This window comes from Panthera tigris, chromosome A1 (genome assembly GCF_018350195.1).
Source record: "Panthera tigris isolate Pti1 chromosome A1, P.tigris_Pti1_mat1.1, whole genome shotgun sequence".
Lineage (NCBI taxonomy): Eukaryota > Metazoa > Chordata > Mammalia > Carnivora > Felidae > Panthera > Panthera tigris.
In genome coordinates this window covers 237,587,515-237,610,580 of record NC_056660.1, presented here as the reverse complement: position 1 = coordinate 237,610,580, position 23,066 = coordinate 237,587,515, and the positions used below count along the sequence as shown (strand labels likewise).

The 23,066-nt window shown below is 64.7% G+C and overlaps 1 protein-coding gene across 1 annotated transcript; it reads left to right on the top strand.

Moving 5' to 3' along the window:
- Positions 1 to 566: 566 nt before the first annotated feature.
- Positions 567 to 23,066, top strand: NKD2 (NKD inhibitor of WNT signaling pathway 2). Its single transcript, XM_042957177.1, is given in 10 exon segments — positions 567 to 672; positions 954 to 1,030; positions 17,943 to 18,003; positions 19,156 to 19,283; positions 20,431 to 20,526; positions 21,027 to 21,174; positions 21,435 to 21,519; positions 22,162 to 22,289; positions 22,560 to 22,882; positions 22,884 to 23,066. Coding segments are annotated over 10 exon segments (1,335 nt in total).

Here is a 23,066-nt window from a genome sequence, read left to right as displayed (position 1 = left end):
CTCAGACCTCTCTCCAAGGTCCCGCCCCAGAGCCTTCTGCCCCCCCCCACCCCCCCGCCAAAACCCGCCCCCGCCAGCTACGGTGCCCCGGGGTGGTGCTCCAGGGTCCTCCCCTGCGAACGGGGGCCTCCTGGCTTCCCTAGAACAGGTGTCCCGACCGGGGATGGCCTGGTGAGGGGTCTGGAGCTGCCCTCCGTAGAGTCCGCACAGGACCGCCGGTCCACGGAGGGCCCTGCCCACCCTCGTGGCTGCTGGTCCCAGGGCCTCGCGCTAGCGGGCGCCGTCCCGCCACGTCCCCACGCGGCACGCGCCCCTTCGAGGGCTCCCTGGCGGAGGCGGCGGGCGGGCCGCGACGCGCTGCGGGCGGCGGCCGCGGGGGGCGCTGCGGGGGCCGCGCTTAAAGCCCGGGCGCGGGCGGGCTCGCGCTCTCAGAGGGAGCCGGGCCGCCGCCGGCGCCTCCCCGTCCGCGTTCCCCCCCGCCCACCCCGCCCCGGTGCCCGGTGCACGCGCCCCCCCCCCCCCCCGCGGACGCCCGCCCCGCCCCTGAGCGCGGGGCCCCGGGCGGCATGGGGAAGTGTCAGTCCAAGCGCGGCGAGCGAGGCCACTCACCGGCCCCCCGCGGCCCCCCGCGCCCCGGCCGCGCCGCAGCGCCCCAGAGAGAGAGCCCCGAAGGTGAGCGCGCGCGGCTGCCGCCGGCCGGGACCCCGAGCCCAGAGCCCGCGGGGTGCGGGGAGGCCGCCGCGGGGGCTCCGGGGGCGCGCAGGTCCCACCCACCCGCCACCCCGACCCCAGCCCCTGAGCCCCGAGCCCCGGGGCGCGCGGGGATGGGGTGGGCGCGCCGGGCGGGGACCCGGCTCGGGGCTCGGGGCTCGGGGCTCGGGGCTCAGGGGCTGACGCGCGTCTCCTTCCTCCTCGGTGCCTCGTTTCCCGCGCGGCCGCTCGCGCGGCCGCAGGGGACAGCTTCGCGGTGTCCGCGTAGGCGAGTGGCCACAAAGGGGCTGAGGAGGCAGAGCGGCGCGTCGGCCGGCAAGCGGGTAGGCGCGGGCCGGGGAGCGAGCGCCAGAGTTGTGACCCCTGGTCCGGACCTGCGAGGTGGCCCGCCACCGGGGTGACCCCAGCTGGGCCCAGAGCCCGTCCCTGCCCAGCCTCTGAGTCCCGGGCTGGGGTCTTGTGGCAGCAGGGCCTCAGGATCCCAGCTGGAGGTGTCGGGGGCGGGGGCCGGGCATCAAGGTGCTTTAGGGTCAATGGCTTGCACTGGGGTTTGAGACCACCGCCCCTCCTGTCTGTGGGGCGGGTGGCCACTGGCCTGCAGGGAGGCTCATGGGAAAGCCAGGCTCCAGATGCGACAGCCAGGGGCCCCGACTGTGGGCTCAAGACCCAGCCGTCGGGCAGAGTGGGTTTGAAAGGCGTTGGGTCTAGAAGCAGACAACTGTCCCTGCCTGGGGTACCGGGGGGACCTTGAGTAAAGTAGACCCACAGTTTGCCAAGCAGGAGAAGGTGGTCCCAGCATCGGCGTGAACTGGGTCCCTGTAGAGGGCCACCCCAGGTGGCCGAGGCCCCTGCCCTGTCCTGCCTGCCCCCACACCCCCAAAGTCCACGGCAGGCAGAGCGCATCAGCTCCCTTATTTGAAGGACGTTCTTCTGGCTGTTGCTAAATAAAAATTCCACGTCTGTTTAGACACTTGTGCAGCGGGGTCCTGAGAAAGGGCTCAGATGTGTCCTGAAAAGGAGACACCCTGGAGTCACGTTTGTGCTCTCTGGGAGTACCGTGAAGTAGGGAATGCACCTGAGGGCATTTTCTGGTACCTCGTAATAACGCTGGATGGACGTGTGCCCCTCCGTGCAGGGGACCAGACAGCACTGCTGGTTTCTGCCTTTTTCCCTCGTCAGAGAGGTGCCAGTAAGGGGCTGGGGCCTCGTCAAGGCTCGGCCGTCCCGCATGTGGTCAGTCAAACGTCACCTGCCCGTAACTTCACATCGAGGTCAGGCCTGGGGGCGTGGGCGCAGGGCCTGGCTCTGTGCACTCAGGAGGTCTCTGGGCGAGCGCACTCACTCATTGGGAACGTGGCAGTGACACACGGGGCAGTCCCAGCACCACGCGGCCTGCTTCTGCTGGGCCACGGGGCTTGCAGAGAACACGCTGTTGCCGACGAAACACAGGACTGGGACTGGAATGGCCCTCCAGGCCCACGGGTCCCGGGGTGGCGCTCCAGGACAACGGGTTCCGGAAGGGCCTGCCAGGCCCACGGGTCCCGGAAGGGCCCTCTAGGCTCCGCTGTGATCTGAATGTTTGCGTTCCTCCGAAGTCTGTTTGTTGAAGCTTGGCCCTGGGGTGATGGCGTCAGGCGGTGGGGCTTTGTCAGGTCACGTGGACAGAGTGCCTGTGACAGCGTTAGTCCCTTAGAAGTGGCCCCACAGAGGTAGGTCCCTGTCCCATCTGCTGTGGGAGGACACCCGAGGAAACACCATCTAAGGATCAGAGAGAGGCCCCACCAGACACGGAACCTGCCGCCACCTCGACCTTGGGGTTCCGGTGTCCAAAGTGTGAGGACTGAGTGTCTTTACAAGCCCGCAGCATGTGCTGTTCGAGTCGCCCAAGCTGATTGGCACAAGCAGGTGTCTCGACACCAGGGTACAGGAAGAGCAGAATGACCCGAAGGACGTTTTAGCTTTGAAACAACAGCGTGGCTTCTACTGTGTCTCCCTCGTTTGGCCGCGGGGATGTGAGCCTTTGGCACCAGCCTCAGGTTGACCCGCTGGCCCAGGTGTACCTCACTCCAGCACTGGTGTCCTTGTGGCCACCGCGTCCCTGAAAGCAGCCTGGGCGGACCCTGGAAACTGCTCGTCAGAGACATTTGGGGGTCGGGTCCTCCGTTCCTCCTGTTTACGGCTTGGCGTCCTGCTCCCTTCTGCTCTGCGCCGTCCAGCTCTGGTCACGGCCCTGCCCCCCAGGGGTGCCCGGGGAAGGCCAGCTGGAGTGTTCAGTGCGCTCCGGGGGGACACGCGCCTTTTCTGCAGTTGGTCAGCGGTTCCGTGCCGACCGAGCTGCCCTGTGTGGTCACCAGAACTGTGGCGAACCACCTGGTGGAAATTAAGTGTGTGCCCGCCTCCTGTCACCTGTCCCCCTCTTCCCCCAAAATAAAGGAAATGAGGTCGGTTTTCCCCCATTTAACGTCCGTGCACCATGCTGGCCCCAGGTGCCTACTTAGCGCACGTCTAAAACACTCTTGTAAATATTAGCATTTTCTAGGCAGCTGAACCGCCTGTGTCCAGGTCTGGAACGGTCTTCCTTGTTGCTTCTGGGAGACGCTACGGTTTGACATTGGCAGGACCTGTCTCCTCTGCCAAGTGCCCCCCGCGGAGCCAGGCTGTGCCGCGTGACGTGGGGGTGCTGGCAAGTGCCGCCCAGAGGACCCCGGAAGGGGGTCCCGCGGGTCGTACTTGCAGGGCGTTATGAGGAACGAGGGCAGCAGCACCAGAAGCACTTGACGGTGCTGTTTCTAAAGCGGGGGCACAGCCTTCGGGCGGCAGGGTGGTGGTTCCAGGTGGTTCCAGGTGGGGACAGCCTCGGGGCGGCAGGTGAGGACCAGGCGAGGCCGGGGGCCAGGGCAGAGGACCCCTCCGTGTTGGCCGCGGTGGGCCGGGGTCTGGCCGGCAGAGCCTGTCCCCCGTGCCGGACCGTGGTCGCAGAGACACTTCCCGGGGCTGCTGGTCTCCCGAGAAGCTCCCAGCAAGCTGCGGGAGACATGGCAGGTGCGGCCGCCCACCCCGGGGACAGGCGGGCTTGTGACGGCTCGTGTCCTCATGGGCAGCGGCTTGAGGGAGCGTGGAGCCTCCTCATCCACAGGGGCCCTCGGGGAGCTTCAGAGAAGCACCAGGGTGGTCCCCGCGCTGGGAGCGCCGTGCCGGGGTCTCCGCACAAAGTGAAGGCAGGACCCACAGCGGCCCGCAGGCCACACGCCCGTCTCGCTGCTGAGCGAAGCCCCGAGTGTCAACCCCGAGTGTCCATGCTGCCCTGTGGAGCCATGGGGCCGCCGGATGGGCCAGCCGGTGCCAGCCGGGGACAGGGTCTGAGGCCCAGAGAGGAGTGTGAGGTGAGCACACCCACGTCCGAGCACCGATTTCCTTCCCCTGCACTCGTGGGCTCCCATGTAAGCATCTAAGGGGCCCGGCTGCCCCCGCTCTTCTCAGGGAAACCCCCCTCGGCCCCTCCTGCGCCCCCTTCTCCCCCACTCCCTCTCCTGTTCCTTTTCTCTCAGGCCTGCTGGAGGCCCGCTGGCCTGTGGGGAGGCCCAGCGGGCCCTGACCGTCTCGGGGTGCGGCATCCTCTTGGTCCTTGGGGATGCCCACATGTGTGTGCTTAACCCAGGAGGGGCCAGCCCACTGCTGTGGGGTCCCTGGGTCCCCAGGTGAAGTTTGGAGCAGATCAGCCCCTGACCCCAGCAGGAGGGTGTGGGTGGTTCTTCCTGAAGGAAGCTGGACCCCCGGTCTTATGTGGGCACCGGGCTCCGGGTTCCACATCTTTCCGGAGTCGATTGATAGCTGATCAATGTAAGCACGTGCTGGGAATGCCTTAGAATGAAGTATTTTCTTTTATTTATTTTATTTTTTGAAGTCTGCTTATTTATTTTTGAGAAGGAGCGAGCGAGTGAGCAGGGAGGGGCAGAGAGAGAGAATCCCAATCAGGGTCCGCGCTGTCAGCACAGAGCCCACTTGGGGCTCGATCCCACAAGCTGTGGGGTCATGGCCTGAGTCGAAACCAAGAGTCAGAAGCTCAACCGTCTGAGCCGCCCAGGCACCCTAGAATTAAGTATTTTAAAACAATCATATAAAAAAGCAGCCTCGGGCTACCCGTATTGGCTGCTGTATCAAACTGCCTAAAACCGCGGACATTTATTCTGTGCTGGTTCGGGGTGGGAGGGGGGGAGTCCGAAACCAGGCTGCCAGCAGCGCTGTGCCTCCCTGATGGCTCTGCGGGACGGTCCTTCCTGGTCTCCTCCAGCTCCGGGGGCAGCCGGTGTCCCTGGGCTTGTGGCCGCAACAGCCCCATCCCTTCCCAGATCCACACGTGGCCTTTTCCCGTGTCTCTGTGCGTCCCCTCCTCTTCCTACAAGGACACCAGCCACTGGTTAGAGTCTGCCCAGATCCAGCACGACCCCATCTTAACAGACGACATGTGCAAAGACCGTGTTCTCCAATAAGGTCTCGATCCGAGGTTCCAGGGAGACGCGGGTTCCGGGAGGCACCGTTCCGCCCGGTACAGCTCCACGACGTGCCAGGTTGGAACGCGCTGCTTTCCTCATTGGCCTAAAAGGGACTAGCAGCAGCCGTGGGTAGCAAAGCTTCCCGTCGAGGCTGGTGCGGCCTTCACACTACCGCGTCAGCGGAGGCCCTTGTTCTGAGGCCGACCCGAGAGCGTCCACACTGAGCCACAGCTGAATAGCTGTTTCGGGATTTGCTGATCCCAGAACGAACCTCTAGACTCGCGTTCTCTGAGCAGGAACACTGAGCAGTGCTGGGCGCACGCAGACAGGCCTCTGGTGTCAAGACAAGCTCTCGGCTGCTGAGGCACAGCAGTCGCGCTCCCCAGATCCCTGGTTGGCCCCATCTGGGTCAGCTTTAGGTTCTTCTGCCGCCAGCCTGGAAGGGAGGGCGGCTGGCAGGTGGGCCCTCCCGGGGGGTCTGTTAAAGGGATGGTGACATAGTCGCTTTGCACCCGGAGCAGCTGGCGTTGACTTGGGGCCAAGTCAGGGGTGTGGAGCTGTAGCTGGAGGGGGGAGACCTCAGGAACCCCCCGCAGGCCAGCAAGCCCCTGGGCCGGGCAGACCCTGAGGGCGCTATGCGTCCACAGGCACCAGCGTCCCCAGGTGGCAAGGACACTCTCCAGCCAGACCACCCGCAGGACGCAGGCTCCTCCTCCTCTCCATGCCAGCGAGCAGGCCCCGTCCCCCCGCCTGTCCCACCTTCACCCCGTTCCTCGGGAAACCCGCCAGCTCAGGCTCTTGATGTTGAGGGTTAGCATCAGCCATTTCTCCCCGCCTCTGCTGTGACCTGCTCCCCACGCCCCGCCGCCCACACACATCTGCGACCCGCCCTCCACCTCGGAGCTGAAGGGGCTTTGGGGACACAGGGCTGATGCCAGCACCTCCTCAGGGAGGAAGATCTGAGAGGCTGACACCCCTCCCTGCGTCTCACCTCTGACCTCGCTCAGGGGCACCCGCTCTGCCCCTGCCTCCTCCCTGGTCCTGCCCTAGGGCCTTTGCACATGCTGCCCTCTGCCTGGAAGCCCATCCCCACAGCTCGGCTCCCCGCCTCCCCGCCTTCAGGTGTCTACTCACACGTCACCTTTTTGGAGGCTTTTGAGACCCCTGCCTGGAACCTTCAGGCCCTCCCAGGGGCTGGGCTGGTGCTCCCCAGGGAGACCATGGGCCTTCACAGGCTCAGTGCTGCCCCATTTGTACAACTTGACCCCAGGTGCAGGTACCCGGAGCGTGGGGTCGCTCGCCTTCAACGGGAGAGCCGCACCGTCCAATTTCCACGCGAGGCCAGGGCCATCGTTCTGGACGCTCCACCGTGTGTGACGGTGACCTGTCGGAACGGAGAGCTGGCTTGTGTCAGGACCCTCGCGGGGGCTGCCCCTCTGCTGAGAAGCCCGGCTAAGACAGGACGCAGGTCCTCACAGGGACCCCACCTGTGTCCTGTGCTACCCCTGCAGCCTCGGGGCCCCGCCGGCAGCCTTTGTCTCCGCTCCAGTCACACTGGGTCCCTTCTGTCCCGCCTGCTCTGCTAGCTGGAGTTTGCCCGTGGCGCTGGGCAGCCTGTAGCAGCCGGAACTGGAAGGATCTGTTTTCCTTTCATTCTGCGATGTCCTCCGAGGAGAGTATAACTCGGCCTGAATCAGAGAAGGGAAGCCACATACCAGCTTTAACACCAAAACTGACCCTGGACATTATGTTAGCGCGGCCGCTAAAGCTTCTCGGAGGACTCGGATTCCGAGCACGGCCAGGACTCAGTAGCCCTCCCTGCCGTCGGGAAGGTGAGGCCACCAGACTTCGTCCCCGAGCCCCCGCCGTGATGGCAGGACCCTCCCCAGACCTGGGCCTGCCTGTAACCGTGGGTCTCGGGTCCCAAGCCTGTGTCCTTCTGGGACTTGGCCTCTTGCAGGAGCTCAGGGGCAGGGGAGGCCCAGTGTGGCTCTCCTTACCTTCTCTCTGCCTCAGCCTGACCCTCCAGAGGGACCCCTGCAAGCAGCCCCTCAGTCCTTCCTTCTCTGTCATCTGAGGCCTGGACAGCCAGCCCTCCTTCCAGCACCTTCCACTGTGCTCCCCAAAGCTCACCCTCCTCTCCACACACTCTGGCCTGCAGCCCTCAGCCCCCAACCCTCAGCCCCCAGCCCCCAGCCCTCAGCCCCCAGCCCCCAGCCCCCAGCCCCCAGCCCTCAGCCCCCAGCCCCCAGTCCCCAGCCCCCAGCCCCCAGTCCCCAGCCCTCAGCCCCCAGACCCCAACCCTCAGCCCCCAGCCCCCAGCCATCAGCCCCCAGCCCCCAGCCCCCAGCCCTCAGCCCCCAGCCCCCAGCCCTCAGCCCCCAGCCCCCAGTCCCCAGCCCTCAGCCCCCAGCCCACAGCCCCCAGCCCTCAGCCCCCAGCCCCCAGCCCCCAGCCCCCAGCCCCAGCCTGCAGTCCCCAACCTGCAGCCCCCAGCCCACAGCCCCAGCCTGAAGCCTCCCTCTGAAGGCAGTCCCACCTGCGCCAGCTCCCTGCCCACTGTGTGGACAGCCCAGGCTGTCGTGGGAAGGTTTCAGGCGGTGCTGACCTCTCTCCAGACCCGATGGTTCGCTGCCCGTTGGCTGTGGGACTCTGGCACGTTCTTCGCCTCCTGCTGGTGAGGTCAGGGTTTCACGCTCAGTGTCGGGAGCAGGACGGTGCCCACAGCCCCATCCTCTGGGCTCCTGGCCTGGGTGACCGGCACCCCGTCCCGGGGCCCGTCCACTCTTGCTCCTCGGGGTCTCTTCCTGCCCCCTGGTAGCTACATGTCAGGAGTGTCCATCATCCTTGCCCGGCCCAGGAGCATCTGTCCAGCTGCCTGCCGGCCTTGTCCCCCAGGGCTGTGCTGGGCCTAAACTCCTGAGGTGTCTCCCCAGCCCTGTGCCCACGCCCTCATCTACGCAGGACGACTGGCTGGCCACCCTGGGCCCTTGTCTCCCTGTCACTCAGCAGTTCCACCAGCCTTGGTCTCCACCAGCCTGAGACCCTTGTGTCCTCGCCACGCATACCCCTGCAGGCCCCGGCTTCCCACTCAGCCTCTGCCCCTTTGCTGCCTGCTCAGCCAGGTGCCCGCACCCCTGCACAGGAGCCTCCCCACGCCCCCAGGAGTCCGAGTGTAGCCGGGTCTTTTGTGGTCGTGGACCCCCCTGCCTGGCCTCCCACCGCCCCAGTGTGGCTTCTGGCTCAGCCCTGCCCGCGGACATCTGAGTGCCCCTCGGCCCAGCTGGGCTTCTGAGGTTCTGTGGGCCCTGTGTCCCTGTGTCCCCCCAGGTGCCCTCTGCACTCCGGCCTGCCCTGCGCTCACCAGGCCCTGGGGCCCCTCCTGGGAGGACGGGCACCTGCTGTCTCATCCTGGGCCTCTGCAGACCTGCGCCTTCTCTGTGCTTGGCCACAGGCCCCTCTGGGCAGGCTGAGCCACGGAAGCTCCCGGGCCCCTCCCGGTCTGCAGACCTCATCCAGTGGAAGCACACAGGCATAGAGTGATCTGTGTGCTCTGGGGTGGGGGGGGGGGGTGCTTCAGGACTGGCCTTCACTTGCCCGGGTCCTGGAGTTGTTTTCTGGGCATGGAACAGGGTTTCCAGAAAGATCTCAATGCAGCGATCGTTGCTTGGAGGGATTCCCAGGAAATGGGGAAGAGCGCTGGAAGCCAGCCCCACGAGAGGCCCAGGCAAAAGCCGCTCTGCAGGGGGACACGAGCCAGCGGTCCATCCGTCCATATGTCTGTCCAGGGCTCTTGGTGGCTAACTGCCCCCTTCTTGCTCCTTGTAAGGAGACAGCCACCAGGCAGGGCCTGGACCGGCCCAGGTCACGCCCCAGGTCACGCCTGAGCGTGTCTGTCTTCCACATGAGCGTCGACACGTCCTTCCCGTGGAACCCCACGAGGACCTGTTGTGGCAGCGTGAGATGGCCACCAAGACGAGTGACAGGTCTGTTGTGTCACGGGGCCAGGGGGGCGGTCAGAGAACTGGTCACGCCGAGGTGGGGCAGAGAACTGGGAGCATAGTTCGGCTTGCCGTCACGTGGGGACCTCGGCAGTGACGAGGCGCACAGGCCGGCTGTCTGCTGTGCCCCCAGAGGAGGCATGCGTGTCACCTGTCAGGCTTCGAAACACCTCGGTAACCGTGCATCGGTGTTATTGGCTCTTTGGCAAACCTGTTTGCTTATCTGCACTCGGGAGCCTCTTTCCTTGTCGGGGGACGGCCAGGACCCTCTGCTGCGGGCTCTCTCACGCTCAGGCCCACAGCACACTCTGCTGGCACGTAGGCTCTCCCCCCTCCTGCGTGTGCACCGTTCGGGGTGTGGGCTCCCACCCCCCGCGTGTGCGCCGTGCGGCGGGGGCTGGGGTGTGGGTGGAGCCTGGACCCCATGGTCCCGCGGGCATGGGGTGGAAGGGGTAGACGTGGCTCGGTGCACGCTGCCAGAGACACGAGCGTTCTCTCCAGGCACCTTCATAGGCTGGCTGTGGAGGTTGCAGCTTTTCTCCGACCGAGTGCCCGAGTGGAGGCCCAGACCCGGTCCCCTGAGGGGCTGTCCCAAGATGTCCTGCAGGGCGGGGGCCACCCTGCACACACCCTTTCTGCCCTCTGCTGCCCGTGCAGCGGCCTTCGTCATGGGGCCCGGGACCCCTCTCTGTCTGGCACCTGCTGGCACCTGCCTTCTCATTCTGCAGAGCGCCCTCCACAGTGTGACCCAAAACATCCAGACACCGGGTTCAGACCCGGGACTTGAACCACAGCACAGGAGGAGCGGGGCTGGGCACCGGCTGTCCTCCCTCTGCCTGCCTCCGGGGCATCCAGCGTGGGGGCACAGTGCCCTTGACAGCCCTTGCCTGGAGGCTGAATTTGGGAGCAGGGTGGGGCCCGGGCCTAGACAGCCGCTCTGCCGAGGGCGCCGAGGTGAGGGTCACGGCAGTCGACTCCTAGCCACGATGCAGCAGGTCAGACGTCAGGGCCTCCGGATGTGCAAAGTGGGCCCCACTTTCGGTCCTGGCCTGAAGCCGCTCACTGAGGCCTTGGCGAGGCAGGATGGCCGGGCGGGCCAGGGTCCGGCTGGCTCTCCCTGTGGCCTGGGGAGCCTGCACACGTCTCCAGGCCTCAGTTTCTCCATCTGTAGGTGGGGGCATGGGACTAGGCGCCGTCCAGTAGCACTGGACTGGATGTGCCCACACTGCCCACAGGGGTCACCCTCATGCTTGAAATGTGGCTGGTGCAACAGAGAAATGGGTTTCTAATGTGGTTCCATTTGAATACTTTGAAATTTAAATGGCCACGTGGCTGTGGCCGTGGCTGCCACGTGGACAGCACAGCCCCGGGAGGCTGCATTTGGGGTGCAGCCAACTCCGTGTCCCCTCCCTCCGCGGCTGGGGTGGGTCACGGCGGTTTTCGTGTGTTTCAAGGAGTCGTCAGCCAGATCAGTGTGAGAGTGCGATACGGGTGTATACGCCCTGCTCACGTGTGTGTGTGTCGCGGGCTTGGCTTTTGAAATTGTCAAGAATCCTCTTAGACGAAAGAAGGCCAATCAGACCGTTAGCACTAGCGTTTCTGTGGTTTACCTTGTGCGGTGTGCAACACGTTCTCGACACATAAATGTGGAAACGGGGGAGTGCACCAGGGGAGTGATGTGCCCCGTGCCTCACGGGATGAGGGAGAGCCTCCTAAAACGAGGGCAAATTGAAGTTGGGAACAGGGGCTGCCCTCTCTCCCTAGAGACGAGGAGCGAAGACGGCGAGTGGCTGGGCTGAGGGGAGGCACCAGGGCTGCCGGAGGCACCGGCAGAGGAGGGGCCACCTGGAGAGCGGGGGCAGGGGGTCCCCGCGGGTCCAGGTGGGGGCCGACCTGCACAGGTGAGAAGCTGGGAGGAGCCGCCGGGAGCGTGTAGGCGGCTTGTGGGGTCCAGACAGGTGTGGGAAGTCAGGTCCCCTCGGCAGCGCACCCGGGCTGGGCCGTCGGGGAATGGCACGGCGTGACAGAACAGCGCTGTGCCCCCACAGAATCCAGCCCGACCCGCAGCGTGCGATCGACATTGCTCGGTCTTGTGAACGATCGAGACCTCACGACCGTGACCTGAAGAAAATCCATCGGCACAGGCTGAGCCATAACAGGGCTGAGAAACAGCCCAGAAGACGCGAAAACGGTGACACGTCTCACGTGTTCACGAAGGTAGAGGAAACGTCACCGGAGGTGGGAAGTGCGGACGCACGTTCTAGACGGGAGGACACGGCGTCCCAGTGAGCAGCGCGCAGTGGCGGGCAGCGTCAGTGACCTCCCCGCACGGGAGGCTAGCGCCCGGCCAGCGGCACCGTAGACGTGGGCCAGGACGGAGCACAGAGGGGGGCCTGCACGGCCGTGTGCGCAGAGCGCCGGGGCTGCGGGACCCCGTCCTGGTCCGACGCGCCTAGAGAGCGTAGAAGGAGGAGAGCGGCAAGGATCTGAGGAAATACGGCCCCAGATTTTCAAACGTAATGAAAACTCTAAACCACAGACCGAAGGTGCTCCGTGCCTTCAGGCAAACGAAGAAAACCGTGCCAGGATGTCTGACAATCCAATTGCTGAAAACCAACAACAAGGAGAGAAATGTTAAGGCAGGCGGAGCAAACACATCTTTCAGTCTCGTGGCGGGAGGGCAGGGGGGGCCTTGCAGCCCCTGCCGACACCTGCAGGCCTCGCCTACGAACTCTGGACGCGACCCGTTCACTGCAGCGGCAGGGTCAGGACCGCCCGTCACAACAGTCATTCCCCCTTCCGCAGAGGGGAAACCGAGGCACGGTAGGGTTAGGGGATCGCCCGGGGTCGCGCTGCGTAGAGCCGTGCAGCCGGGACCCAACCCAGGCGGGCCCCGCGCTGCTCACGGGCTGCGGGAGTCAGACAGCGGGGCATGGGGGGGGGACACCGGGTGGGGTGAGTCCCGGGCCAGAGGGCAGTGTGACCAGGCGACTGTGCGGATCCCGTCGTCATCCTGGGAACCACCGCGCTGTGTCACCTGACCAACGGCCCGGCAAGCGCGCGTCCTGCACTCGGGGCTCGTCCTTTGCCCTTGCAGTTCCCGGTTCTGACTCCAGATCGTTGCTTAACGAAGACGTGTGCAGGCCTCCTTGAAGGTGGGAGGGGTGCGGGCACAGGAGGGGCATGGCCGGCACGAGCTGCTCCCTCCGAGCTCAGGGGTGTCCCCCGAGGCTGGGGGGGGGGGGCCGTCCGTCCCTGCCGTTCATGGGCTGTGTTTGCACGTGACGCGAGCAAGAAGGTTCCAGAGGAAGAAACAGTGCGTATCGCCTTCCCCAGAGCAGCTCAGTCCTCAGGGTCGTGTGCCGGAACCAGATAGGAGCCCTTCAACACTCCCAGCCCGTTCTCTGCTCAGCACACGGACTTCACAGAACAGACGGCACCTCCTAAAGTAAAAAACAAACAAAAGAGACCTAAAATCCATGGGTTCTTTTCCAGCTTTGGGATTAGTCTTCCGGTGAAGTGGAAACATAAGGCTTTAATACAAATGAAAGAACGGGAGAAGTCAGGGTTCCCGGGGAAGATTCAGACAGAGGGGAGCCGGCTTCTGGGTCTGCACTTTATTTATTTATTTTTTTAACGTTTATTTATTTTTGAGACAGAGAGAGACAGAGCATGAACGGGGGAGGGTCAGAGAGAGAGGGAGACACAGAATCTGAAACAGGCTCCAGGCTCTGAGCTGTCAGCACAGAGCCCGATGCGGGGCGTGAACTCGCGGACCGTGAAATCATGACAGCGGAAGTCGGCCGCTCAACCGACTGAGCCACCCAGGCGCCCCTGGGTCTGCACTTTGAACCTGGTGCGTTAAACCTTGTCTACACAGGACTGGCCTGGGGTGCAGCCGCTTCCCAAGGGGATGGGGGGCTTTGTGTTGTGTTTTTGGCCTCTGGCCAGTAAGCTCAGAGGACAGCAGCAGGAAATGGAAGGTCAGTCACCCTTGATTTTCTTTTTTCTGGGAAATTATAAATCGTTAACTCTGAAGACAGAGACAGTAGCAGGCGTGTTTGGGAGAAGAAAATCGAGTCTGCAGGTCAGCTGAGAAAAGTGTTCTCTAACATTTAGTGTTAGACTGAAAACAGTTCCCGGATGCTAACGTCCCTGGGGATGATTTTAGCATATTTATGGCCCCTTCTCAATTAGCTGGGGTAGAAGTGTGTGTGTGCATGTGTGTGCATGTGCATACCCGTGTGTGCGTGTGTGTGTGCACATGAGATACCATCCCACACGTGTATATTCACACGTATGTGTCCTCTCCCCCCAACATCCCCGTGCACTGGGGCCGGCCGCTGGGCTGCGTCTTCCGCGGCGTGTCCTGGGTTGACGCTCCTGTCCCCCGTGCTGTGGTTTCTCAGCCATTCCCGCCACACGCTTGGCAACCATTCTCCAGCAAGGTCCAAGCGAGGGGTCCTCAGGGACAGTCTCAGGGTGTTTTCTGGGGGGAGTGGGTGCTATTAACCTCTAGAGACCAGGGGAAGCGGGGCATGTAATGCATTCTGTATCTTTTCTTAATAAAACAAGCAATTTTATGGCAAACCGTGTTGGGGATGAGACAGAGCGGAACCATTTTCGTTGTCTGACCTCATTTGGGGAGTAAGTTCCAGCAGAGAGCTGACGTGTGAAGAGACAGACACATTTATTTCGGGTAATTTGGTCCCCAAATTACCGGGTTTCTAGACATAAATTCCAGATTTGGTGATTACAAAGTCTGATGAAGCAGCCCTAACCTAGAAGCACTGATGGACAAAATCTGGAAAGGCCGCTCTCAGATCTGGAAGCCTTGTCATTGTGAAAGAAAGAACCAGAAGCTGTCTGCACCGCCTGCGGGAAGCCTGCCCGCCTCCCCGGGAGCCTTGGTCTCAAGGTCCGGAGTCCTGAGCGGGGCCCCTGGGCCTCAGCACGCGTGTCGGGATCATCAAGCCCGTGAAGCCGCCGTGTCACATCTGAAACTGTTTAGCTGCGGAAACCGAGAGGCGCACTTCAAAGCCGCCCGAGGCGATCCAGACAGACTCGCTGGCGGGTCGCCGTGAGGTCACACTCCACCCGATGGCGGGTCTCCGCCTTCTTGCCTTCCTCTCGTCAAAACAGAGTATGGGGGCAATGCTACCCCGGGTCCCGAGGCGCGTGTGGGCGGACGCGCCCCCAGACCCCCAACCGCCTCGGATTCCTGGCAGGCAGGTGTGGGGGTTCTTCTCATTCAAAGAGCTTTGGAGGCAGGAGCCCTCACGGGACCGCGGGCTGGGGCTCCTGTCCCCCGCCACCCCTGCAGCCTCCTGCCCTGGCCCTCGTCCTCCCCAGGGCTCTGCACTCTTGACCCTTGACTTGGCCTCGCTCTCTGCCTTTCCCCACAAGGCCCGGGTCTGCGTGCTGAGCCCAGACTCCCCACCTCTTACCCCATGTCAATCCCGCCCCGTGTCCTGAACCCCGAGAACCCGAGCGTGAGGCCCCCACCACCCGCAGCGCTCGCCGGGCCTCTGCCCTGCACCCCTCGGCCTCCCCTCCTGGGCCCGCAAACCCCCATCTGCCCTGTCACTCCACCGTCTTCCACCACACGGTAGGCAGCTCCTTGCCTGGCCTCCCACCCGGCCACCCAGCACCCAGGGTGGCCCCCGTCGGCGGGATTAACCCGGGGGAGGTGGTCCTGGGGGCTCCTGACGCTGCGGCCCTTGGTCTCTGGGAGTCCCGTGGCCGGTCAGCGGTGCCGACGGCAGGAGCCACGCGCTGGAGGCTGAGAGGGCTCCTTCCCGTCCAGCCACCCGAAGACCCTCCCTGCTCTGCTGTAGAGCCACCTGCTTCTCCTGTCACCACGTCCCCGATGGTCAGAAACCCTGCTGGCTGGTCGGCAGCCCCCAGCGCGGGGTGGAGCTGGTGTGAGCTGGGCCACGGTGGCGGGGAGCAGGTGGTGTGGCCGTGGAGGGGCCGGGAGCCCCGGAGGTGCCGGTGGGGCCTGCGAGGAGGGACCCCTCTTGTCTCCGACTTCGTGGGGATGCTTGAACAGCACCTTCTAGATGGTCGTGAGGGGCCACCCGGCATTTCAGGGTCTGGGGAGCCCCAGTGGCTGTTATGCCAAGAGCATCTGGTTCTGGAAAATGCCAGCAACACACCTGCCCGGGGTCCCTCCCTCCCCTCCCCCATCTCTGTCTTCCTCTCCCTCCCTACCCCCACCCACCTGTCACCCTCGCCCACCTCTCACCCCTGCCTGGACTCCCCATCCCACCTCCCTCCCACCTCGTCTCCCAGTCCTGCCCCTCAGAAGTGGAAGCAGCCCTGACCTTACATTTGAGGAACAGGCCAGTGTTTCCAGGACCCTAGAGGCTCCAGGGCTCCAGGTTGGGAGTCACGAGGTGGCTGTGAGGTGCACTGAGTGGACCATTCTGCCTTTTAAAAGTTTTTTAACGTTTATTTATTTTTGAGAAACAGAGACAGAACGTGAGCAGGGGAGGGGCAGAGAGAGAAGGAGACACAGAATCCGAAGCGGGCTCCAGGCTCCGAGCTGTCGGCACAGAGCCCGATGTGGGGCTCAAACTCACAAGCTGTGAGATCATGACCTGAGCTGAAGTCGGACGCCCAACCGACTGAGCCACCCAGCTGCCCCTAGTTCTGCATTTTTTTAACACAAAAGAAGGGGCAGTTCACAGGGCAGCAGCTGGCAGGGGCGAGGTGGAGGGAGGCACGCGCCCACCGCTCACCGTGGGTCCCAGCAGCCCAGCCCTCCGTGGAGATGCTGGATTCTTGTCACAACAGAACGTGCTCAGGTCCTTGCTGTCACTCCTCTGGACTCAACACACAGCCAGCATCCGGGGGAGAACCCATCTCTCAGGCAGGCCCAGAGCGCTGTCTTGGGGAGCAAACACACAGCTGTCCCTTCCAGCCGACCCGCCCCCCGTTTCCGGTCGCAGCCTGGCTTTGAGGCGGAAGCTGAGCCTCCCCTTTGTGCTCAGGACGTTCTCACCGTGGCCTTGTGTTTACAGCAGACCCATGAGATCCTTCCAGAATGCCCAGCATTATTCCACAGAGAGCAGTTTTTGAGCCCACGCTTTAACGGGTTGAGAAGGAAGAGGTCTTAGAAAAGCGGTTTTCCTCAGGGTATTTCCAGGAGTCAGAGAAATGGGTTTCCAAGAAAGAAGCCGAAATCTGAAAAGTAGACTCCTCCGGGGGGGATTGTTTGCATAACCCCAAACCCCCACACCCCCATGGCCTTGACAGGAGCTGGTCCCGGCCAGGACGTGCACGTGACCTCTCAGACCTAACACCATGGGGTGGCTGGCCCAGCGTGGCCACAGTTCTGGTGGCGTGGAGGTCCCCCACAGGAGACGGATGCCTGAGCGAGGTTCCCCCAGGGGTGGGGGATGGCGTGGGGGTCCCCCAGGGGTGGGGGATGGTGTGGGGGTATCCCCAGGGGCGGAGGGTCCTGGGGATCCTTGGAAACACGTGGCTGGACCTTCTGGCTTTTCAGGGGAGGCCGGAAGCTTACTTTTTTCGTCCAAACTCCCAGTGTCTCTGCACCCATGGGCAGCGGTGGGGGCATCTGGCAGGCCTCCCCTGGGGAGCTGGGTTCTCCTGGCCTCCTCCAGGGCCTGTCCGGTGAGGGGCCACTTGCTAGGGAGGACGAGGAGCTTAGGAGTCTGAGCTGGGGGCGGTCTCAGCAAGAGACATGGCCTCTGGGGGGGAGCGAAGGGTGTGGACAGGCTGTCGCCGCTGTGGCAGGGGTGGGGGCACCCTGGCGGGCTGGGGAGGGCGCTGCTGTGGGAGGTGAGCCCTTTCTGGGACTCCCAGAGGGGCAGATGTTTATGCCTTCTTCTTGATGGGACCCCGCCATCTGGGATTCGGCCCCTTGGGGTCCCCTGGGCAGGGCCCGCAGCACATCTGGCCAGGGGCTGCGGTGGGTTTGATGTGTCCCAATCCAAGCTCTCTGCCCCCCTCTTTAGCCAAAGCAGCACAGATTTAAGGGCGTCTGTGTAACCGGGACGAATCTGTCTGAAATCACCAGTCGCAGGGACAAGAATCGCCACTTCCCCACAAAGGCCCCTGGGAGGTTCGCTGGTTCCTGGGATGGCCAGTTTCCACACCATCTCGGGGCCCTTTTGATTCAAGGAGGCTTCCCCGGTCACGTCTGGTGTTTCCTTCTCCACGTTGTTTGCTTCTGTGAATTATTTATGCAACTCCCCGAACTTCCATTCAGTAGCTTTCCTGCCGAAGCCGCTGGGATGTGCTAGGGATCTCTCCCCATTTTTCCGTAACTGGCCTTGAGATGGGCTACGGGGTCCTCTCACGCCGTCCGGCTGCCCCAAACGCCCTCCCCGCCGCCGCCCTGGGCTCTGGCAGCCGAGGGGGAGGGCAGCCCGGCACCTGTGCCGGGCTGTCCTCTCACAGCAAAGGCTATGCTGCGGGCTCAGGCAAAGGCCATGCCACTCGACCCCGGCACGCGGGGCGCATTCTACAGCAGCCTCTGCACGCACGGGCAGCCACACCTTCCGGACAAGGTGCAGTTGCATCCGGATGACCCCGGGGGGTGGGGGCTGCTTTCTAAAATCTGAAGCTCAGTGAGGTGTGGAGAGGTCATATCTCTCAGCCGAGAGCATATGACAGCCCGGGAGGCCGGCGTCCGGTTCGGGTGCCCAGGGCTCGTGCCTGGGTGTCTGCTGCTGAGCTGTGTCATCTGGCTGTCCTGTTGCTGTCGCAGGAGCTGCTCAGCGGGGACCTGCAGGAGGGACCTTTCTGGGAGGACCAGTGTCCCCTAGAGGGTAAGTCTCCTTCCCCGAACCTCATCGATAAGCCTGACCCAGGGCACGAGCAGGAACTGCGCTCAGAACGAGCTGAGCCCCTGGCGACGGGACAGCCCGCCTTGGCATGTCCCTGAAACCCGGGCCAACCCAGGGGGCTGTCGCAGGTGCCACTGTCCCCGGTCTGAAAGGCAGTTCGGCCTTAAAATATACTTCGAAATAACACTTCTCTCAGGGCTCCTTGCGTGGCTTAGGGGACTTGGGTTTTGGATCTAGGGATCTGAGCAAAAGCTGGAGTCACAAGGGCCTCTGACCTTTTATGCGTCTGGATCCCCATGAGCCGGCGTGCAGGTGGGATGGCCAGGCTTTGTATAAAAGCCATTTGGCAAATCCAGGGTCAGGTCTGGGTCTGACACCCTGTGTCAGCAGAAGGCTGCCAGGAACGGTCAGCTGGGAAATGTTGACTGGCCAGAGTCCCGGCCACACGTCCGCATCCTCAGTGGGGTAGCCCGCCCGTGGAGCGTGACAGGTTATCATCAGATGTGCATCATGTGGGGTATAAGGAGGCTCGCCAGCAAGGCTGCCTTCAGAGGGGCTCCGAGACCCTCCTAGCCGGGGGCTCAGGCCCTGAGCACGTCCCCCACTCCCACCAGCACGGACACCTGCCAGCAGGTGCTAAGCCAGGACAGGCGTGAGCTCCTCTCCCAGAGAATAAACGAGCCCAGAAACGAGCGCTTGACTCGTTTGGCGACTGGGTGCTTCCCACTGACGCTCAGCACACAGGCTTCCCCTGGGTCCTGGAGTCCAGGGGAAACTGGACCCAGTAGATGGGGAGAGGGGGCATCCTGGGCCGGGCCCGGATGGTGCTCCTGCCCCCCTCGGGCAGGGACCTCCCTGTCCTGGCCTGCAGGGGGCCTCCTCCCCTGGGCTCCAAAGTCATTGCTGCCAGGGGTGCGGGGGGCAGAGGCAGGAGGGTGCACCTGGTTAACCCTGGTGAGGGCCGCCCCGCCCTCCTCACAGGTCCCTGGTGCCTCCTTGGGGGATGGGCTCTCAGCTCGGACCCTGATGGAGGGGACCAGAGGCTGGCAAGGACTCCAGGGCGCCCTGGCCACACCTGCCGTACCCCTCTGCCCCACCCGGAAAGGACCCTTCCCAGCCTTCTCCTCCCTCCAGTGGCAGTCACCCCTGAGAAAGCCGAGGGCCGAGGCAGCGCAGGACAGCTCTTCGGCGTGCTTGATGGAGAGAAAGCAGCAAGCCGCGAGGGCCCACGAGGGCTGGGCAAGAGGCACCTGAACATCGATGTAGGCCTTTGCTCCTCCCCGCCTGCCAGAAGGTCCTGGGCCGGGATGGTGCTCCCCCCTCGGGAGGTCCTGGGCCCAGATCGTGCTTCCCCCCCTCAGGAGGCCCTGGGCCAGGATGGTGCTCCCCCCTCAGGAGGTCCTGGGCCCAGATAGTGCTTCTCCCCCTCAGGAGGTCCTGGGCCAGGATGGTGCTCCCTGCTCAGGAGGTCCTGGGCCCAGATAGTGCTTACCCCAGTCAGGAGGTCCTGGGCCGTGATGGTGCTCCCCCCTCAGGAGGTCCTGGGCCCAGATAGTGCTTCCCCCCCTCAGGAGGTCCTGGGCCGTGATGGTGCTCCCCGCTCAGGAGGTCCTGGGCCCAGATAGTGCTTCCCCCCCTCAGGAGGTCCTGGGCCGTGATGGTGCTCCCCCCTCGGGAAGTCCTGGGCCGGGATGGTGCTCTCCCCTCAGGAGCTCCTGGGCCGGGATGGTGCTCCCCGCTCAGGAGGTCCTGGGCCCAGATAGTGCTTCCCCCCCTCAGGAGGTCCTGGGCTGGGATGGTGCTCTCCCCTCAGGAGGTCCTGGGCCGTGATGGTGCTCCCCGCTCAGGAGGTCCTGGGCCCAGATAGTGCTTCCCCCCCTCAGGAGGTCCTGGGCTGGGATGGTGCTCCCCCCTCAGGAGGTCCTGGGCCAAGATGCTGCTCCCCCCTCAGGAGGTCCTGGGCTGGGATGGTGCTCTCCCCTCAGGAGGTCCTGGGCCAGGAGGTCCTGGGCCAGGATGGTGCTCCCCCCTCGGGAGGTCCTGGGCCAAGAAGCTGCTCCCCCCTCAGGAGGTCCTGGGCCGTGATGGTGCTCCCCGCTCAGGAGGTCCTGGGCCCAGATCGTGCTTCCCCCCCTCAGGAGGTCCTGGGCCGTGATGGTGCTCCCTGCTCAGGAGGTCCTGGGCCCAGATAGTGCTTCCCCCCCTCAGGAGGTCCTGGGCCAGGATGGTGCTCCCCCCCTTTAGGTGCCCCCCCATCCCAGGAGGTCCCAACTTAATGGTTTGTGCCTGCCCGCCTGGAGTGGGGGAGGGGCTGGTGTTGGAGGGCAGGCAGGGCCCAGGGCCCAGGCCCACCCCCGTGTGGGGTGAGGACGACCCTGCCTGCCTCTTTCTGTCCCGTGTGCCCTGCAGGTGCTCCAGTGCGACGTCTCGGTGAAGGAGGACAACCGTCAGGAGTGGACGTTCACGTTCTATGGTTTCGACAACAATGGCAAAGCCACCAGGGAGGTGAGGTGCCAGGCGGCCCCCGGGGAAGGCTGGGACAGCAGACACACAGAGGTTGCCCCCTCCCCGCCTGCCCTCTCAGAGCCCTGCCCTGCAGGGAGGGGGGGGGGCGGACCTTTCCCAGGCGGCCGGTGAGGAGGGTCAGGGCTGGGGGGCAGCCGAGAGTCCCAGGGGCTCCCCTCTGCTGGCCTGTGCGTGCAGGACGTGTTTGGCTTAAAGAGCAAAATTTTGACAGTTTATCTGATTCCTAAGTCTTTTGAACGCAGAGTCAGTTTCAAATGGAAAGGGTCCCAGAGATGCGATCCCAATAACAGCAGGGCTGTCCCAGGCTGCTCGGTGCACGGGCTGGGCTAAATTCGGGGGCACAAAAAGGCCGCTGAGACAAGCTCTGTGGGCGTCCCTGGGTCTGCGTGGGAGGCCGTGTGAATCAGGCAGACGGCCCGGAGGCAGCAGAGGGCCGCCCGCCCATCTGCCTGTGCCGGTGACTTGATGGCCGTCCTCAGGACGTGTCCAGCCTGATGCACACCATCTGTGAGGCCGTCGACGCCTCCGTCAGCCACTCCTCTGGCAGCAGCAGGACCCTCCGTGTGAAACTGACCGTCAGCCCCGAGTCGTCCAGCAAGAGAAAGGAGAGTCCTCCCCCAGGCCAAGGTGAGGGGCTCCCCTGCTCGGACACCCCCGAGACCCTGCTTTAGATGGCAGCCACCTCCTCCCTCTAGCAGCCTGTCCTGCGCACCCCGTCCCCACGGCGCGGACCGCTCACTTCCTGAGCCTCTGGTTCCCCGTCACCTCTGTGTACCATCAGTGCCCCATCCCCGCCAAGGGCAAGCTGTCTGTTCAGTAAACGAGTGAGTGAGTGGGTGACTGAGCGAGTCAACGACTAAGCGAGTGAAGGGTTGCCCCCCCCGCAGACCGGGAGCCCACTCACTGCAGGACGGAGGGCGAGCTCAGCGAGGACCCCCGGGGGGCCGACAAGAGGCTGTCGGCACATGTCAGGTGAGGGGGGGCTCTGCCTCTGGGGTGTCCTCAGTGGGAACAGCTTACTCACCCCTGCCACCCGCAGGCCTCAAGGCTGTCCCCTCCGGACAGAGCCACCGAGTCAGGCATCTGGGTGCGGAGGGTGGGATGCTGGCCCTGCCCGCCGTCAGGGTGAGGGCACCGTCTGGGGGCCCCTCTGGCGGCTGGCGCTCTGCTGGAGCTGAGCACGTTCGGCGTCTGAGTGCTGGGTGAGGTTTGAAGGGCAGTGGTGGGTTGGCCTCGGACCCTGCCTCTGACCTGCTCTGGCGCCCGGCGGTCCCACGTGGTGTCTTGGCGGCCGGGCTGTGCAGAGGTCCCCACGGCGGTGGCCCGATCCCGGCGGCAGGCTCTAGCCAGGAGGACACTGGAGCCCCCGGAAGTTCCGAATGGGGTTCCCAGTGGTGCTGCTGGGGTCTTGTTGGGGTCCCCGGGGCTGGCTGGGGACCCGGCCGTCCTCGAGGGCCTTTCTCCCGTTCCCCTCCGGGGCAGTGGGTGCCGGACAGAGGCCCCTTGCCTGGGATCCGGAGACCACCCGGCCCAGGCGTCCCCCAGTCCCCCCGGGGCCTGCTGTGGCCCGTGAGGCAGCAAGCACTCAGGCCCTCATCCCCACGGTGCACGCAGGAGGCCGGGCGCCGACCCCCACCTCTGCTGTGCACGGGGCCCGGGCCGCGTGGACGAGAACAGGGAGCGGAGGAACCACTACCTGGACCTGGCCGGGATCGAGAACTACACGTCTAAGTTCGGACCCGGTAGGTACCAGAGACCAGCGCTCGGGGTCTGAAGTCCCGTGTGTGGACGCCCCGGGAACAGGAGCCCCCTCCCCGCAAGGGTCCCCGGGTCCCTGCGACAAAGCTCACGACAGTCCCGCATCCAAACGTGGGCGTCCCAGTCAGGTGTGTGGGGTGTCCCTGCTCCGGTGTGAAATGTCCCGGGCCCCGCAGAGGTCTCGCAGGGTGTCCTGCGTCCCAGGCCTGCGCAGGGTGTCAGGGGTGGGTCTCAGGGGTGCCCCGTGTCTGCAGGGTCCCCGCCGGCACCAGCCAAGCAGGAGCATCAGGGCAAGGCCGTGCACCCCCAGAGCAGGGCCCACTCGCAGGAGGCGGACGCACACGATGCGCACCACCGCAGGTCTCAGCCGCTGGCCGACAACCACCCCCCGCCGGCTGCAGACCCCGCCAGGGCCCTGGACGCGCAGCCCCGCCTGAAGGGGCAGGACAAGCAGCCTCTGAGGTCCCCCAAGGGCTCAGGGAGGCCACCTGGGGTGCCCGGCGGAGGCAAGCCCGGGAGAGCCTTCGGCTCCCACCTGCCGGCGGCCCCGGCCCCCGCCCCCCAGGACGGCCAGCCCACCCCCTCCCCAGCCCCCGCCGCAGCCCTACGGCCACAAGCGCTACTGGCAGAGGGGCAGGGAGGGCCACTCGCCCCCCGAGGCGGTGCTGGAGCACGACGGGGTGCGGGGCCCGCCGCCCCCGCTGGTGGGGGAGGGCTATGCGGTGCCCGCGGTCCAGCGCCACGAGCACCACCCATCCTAG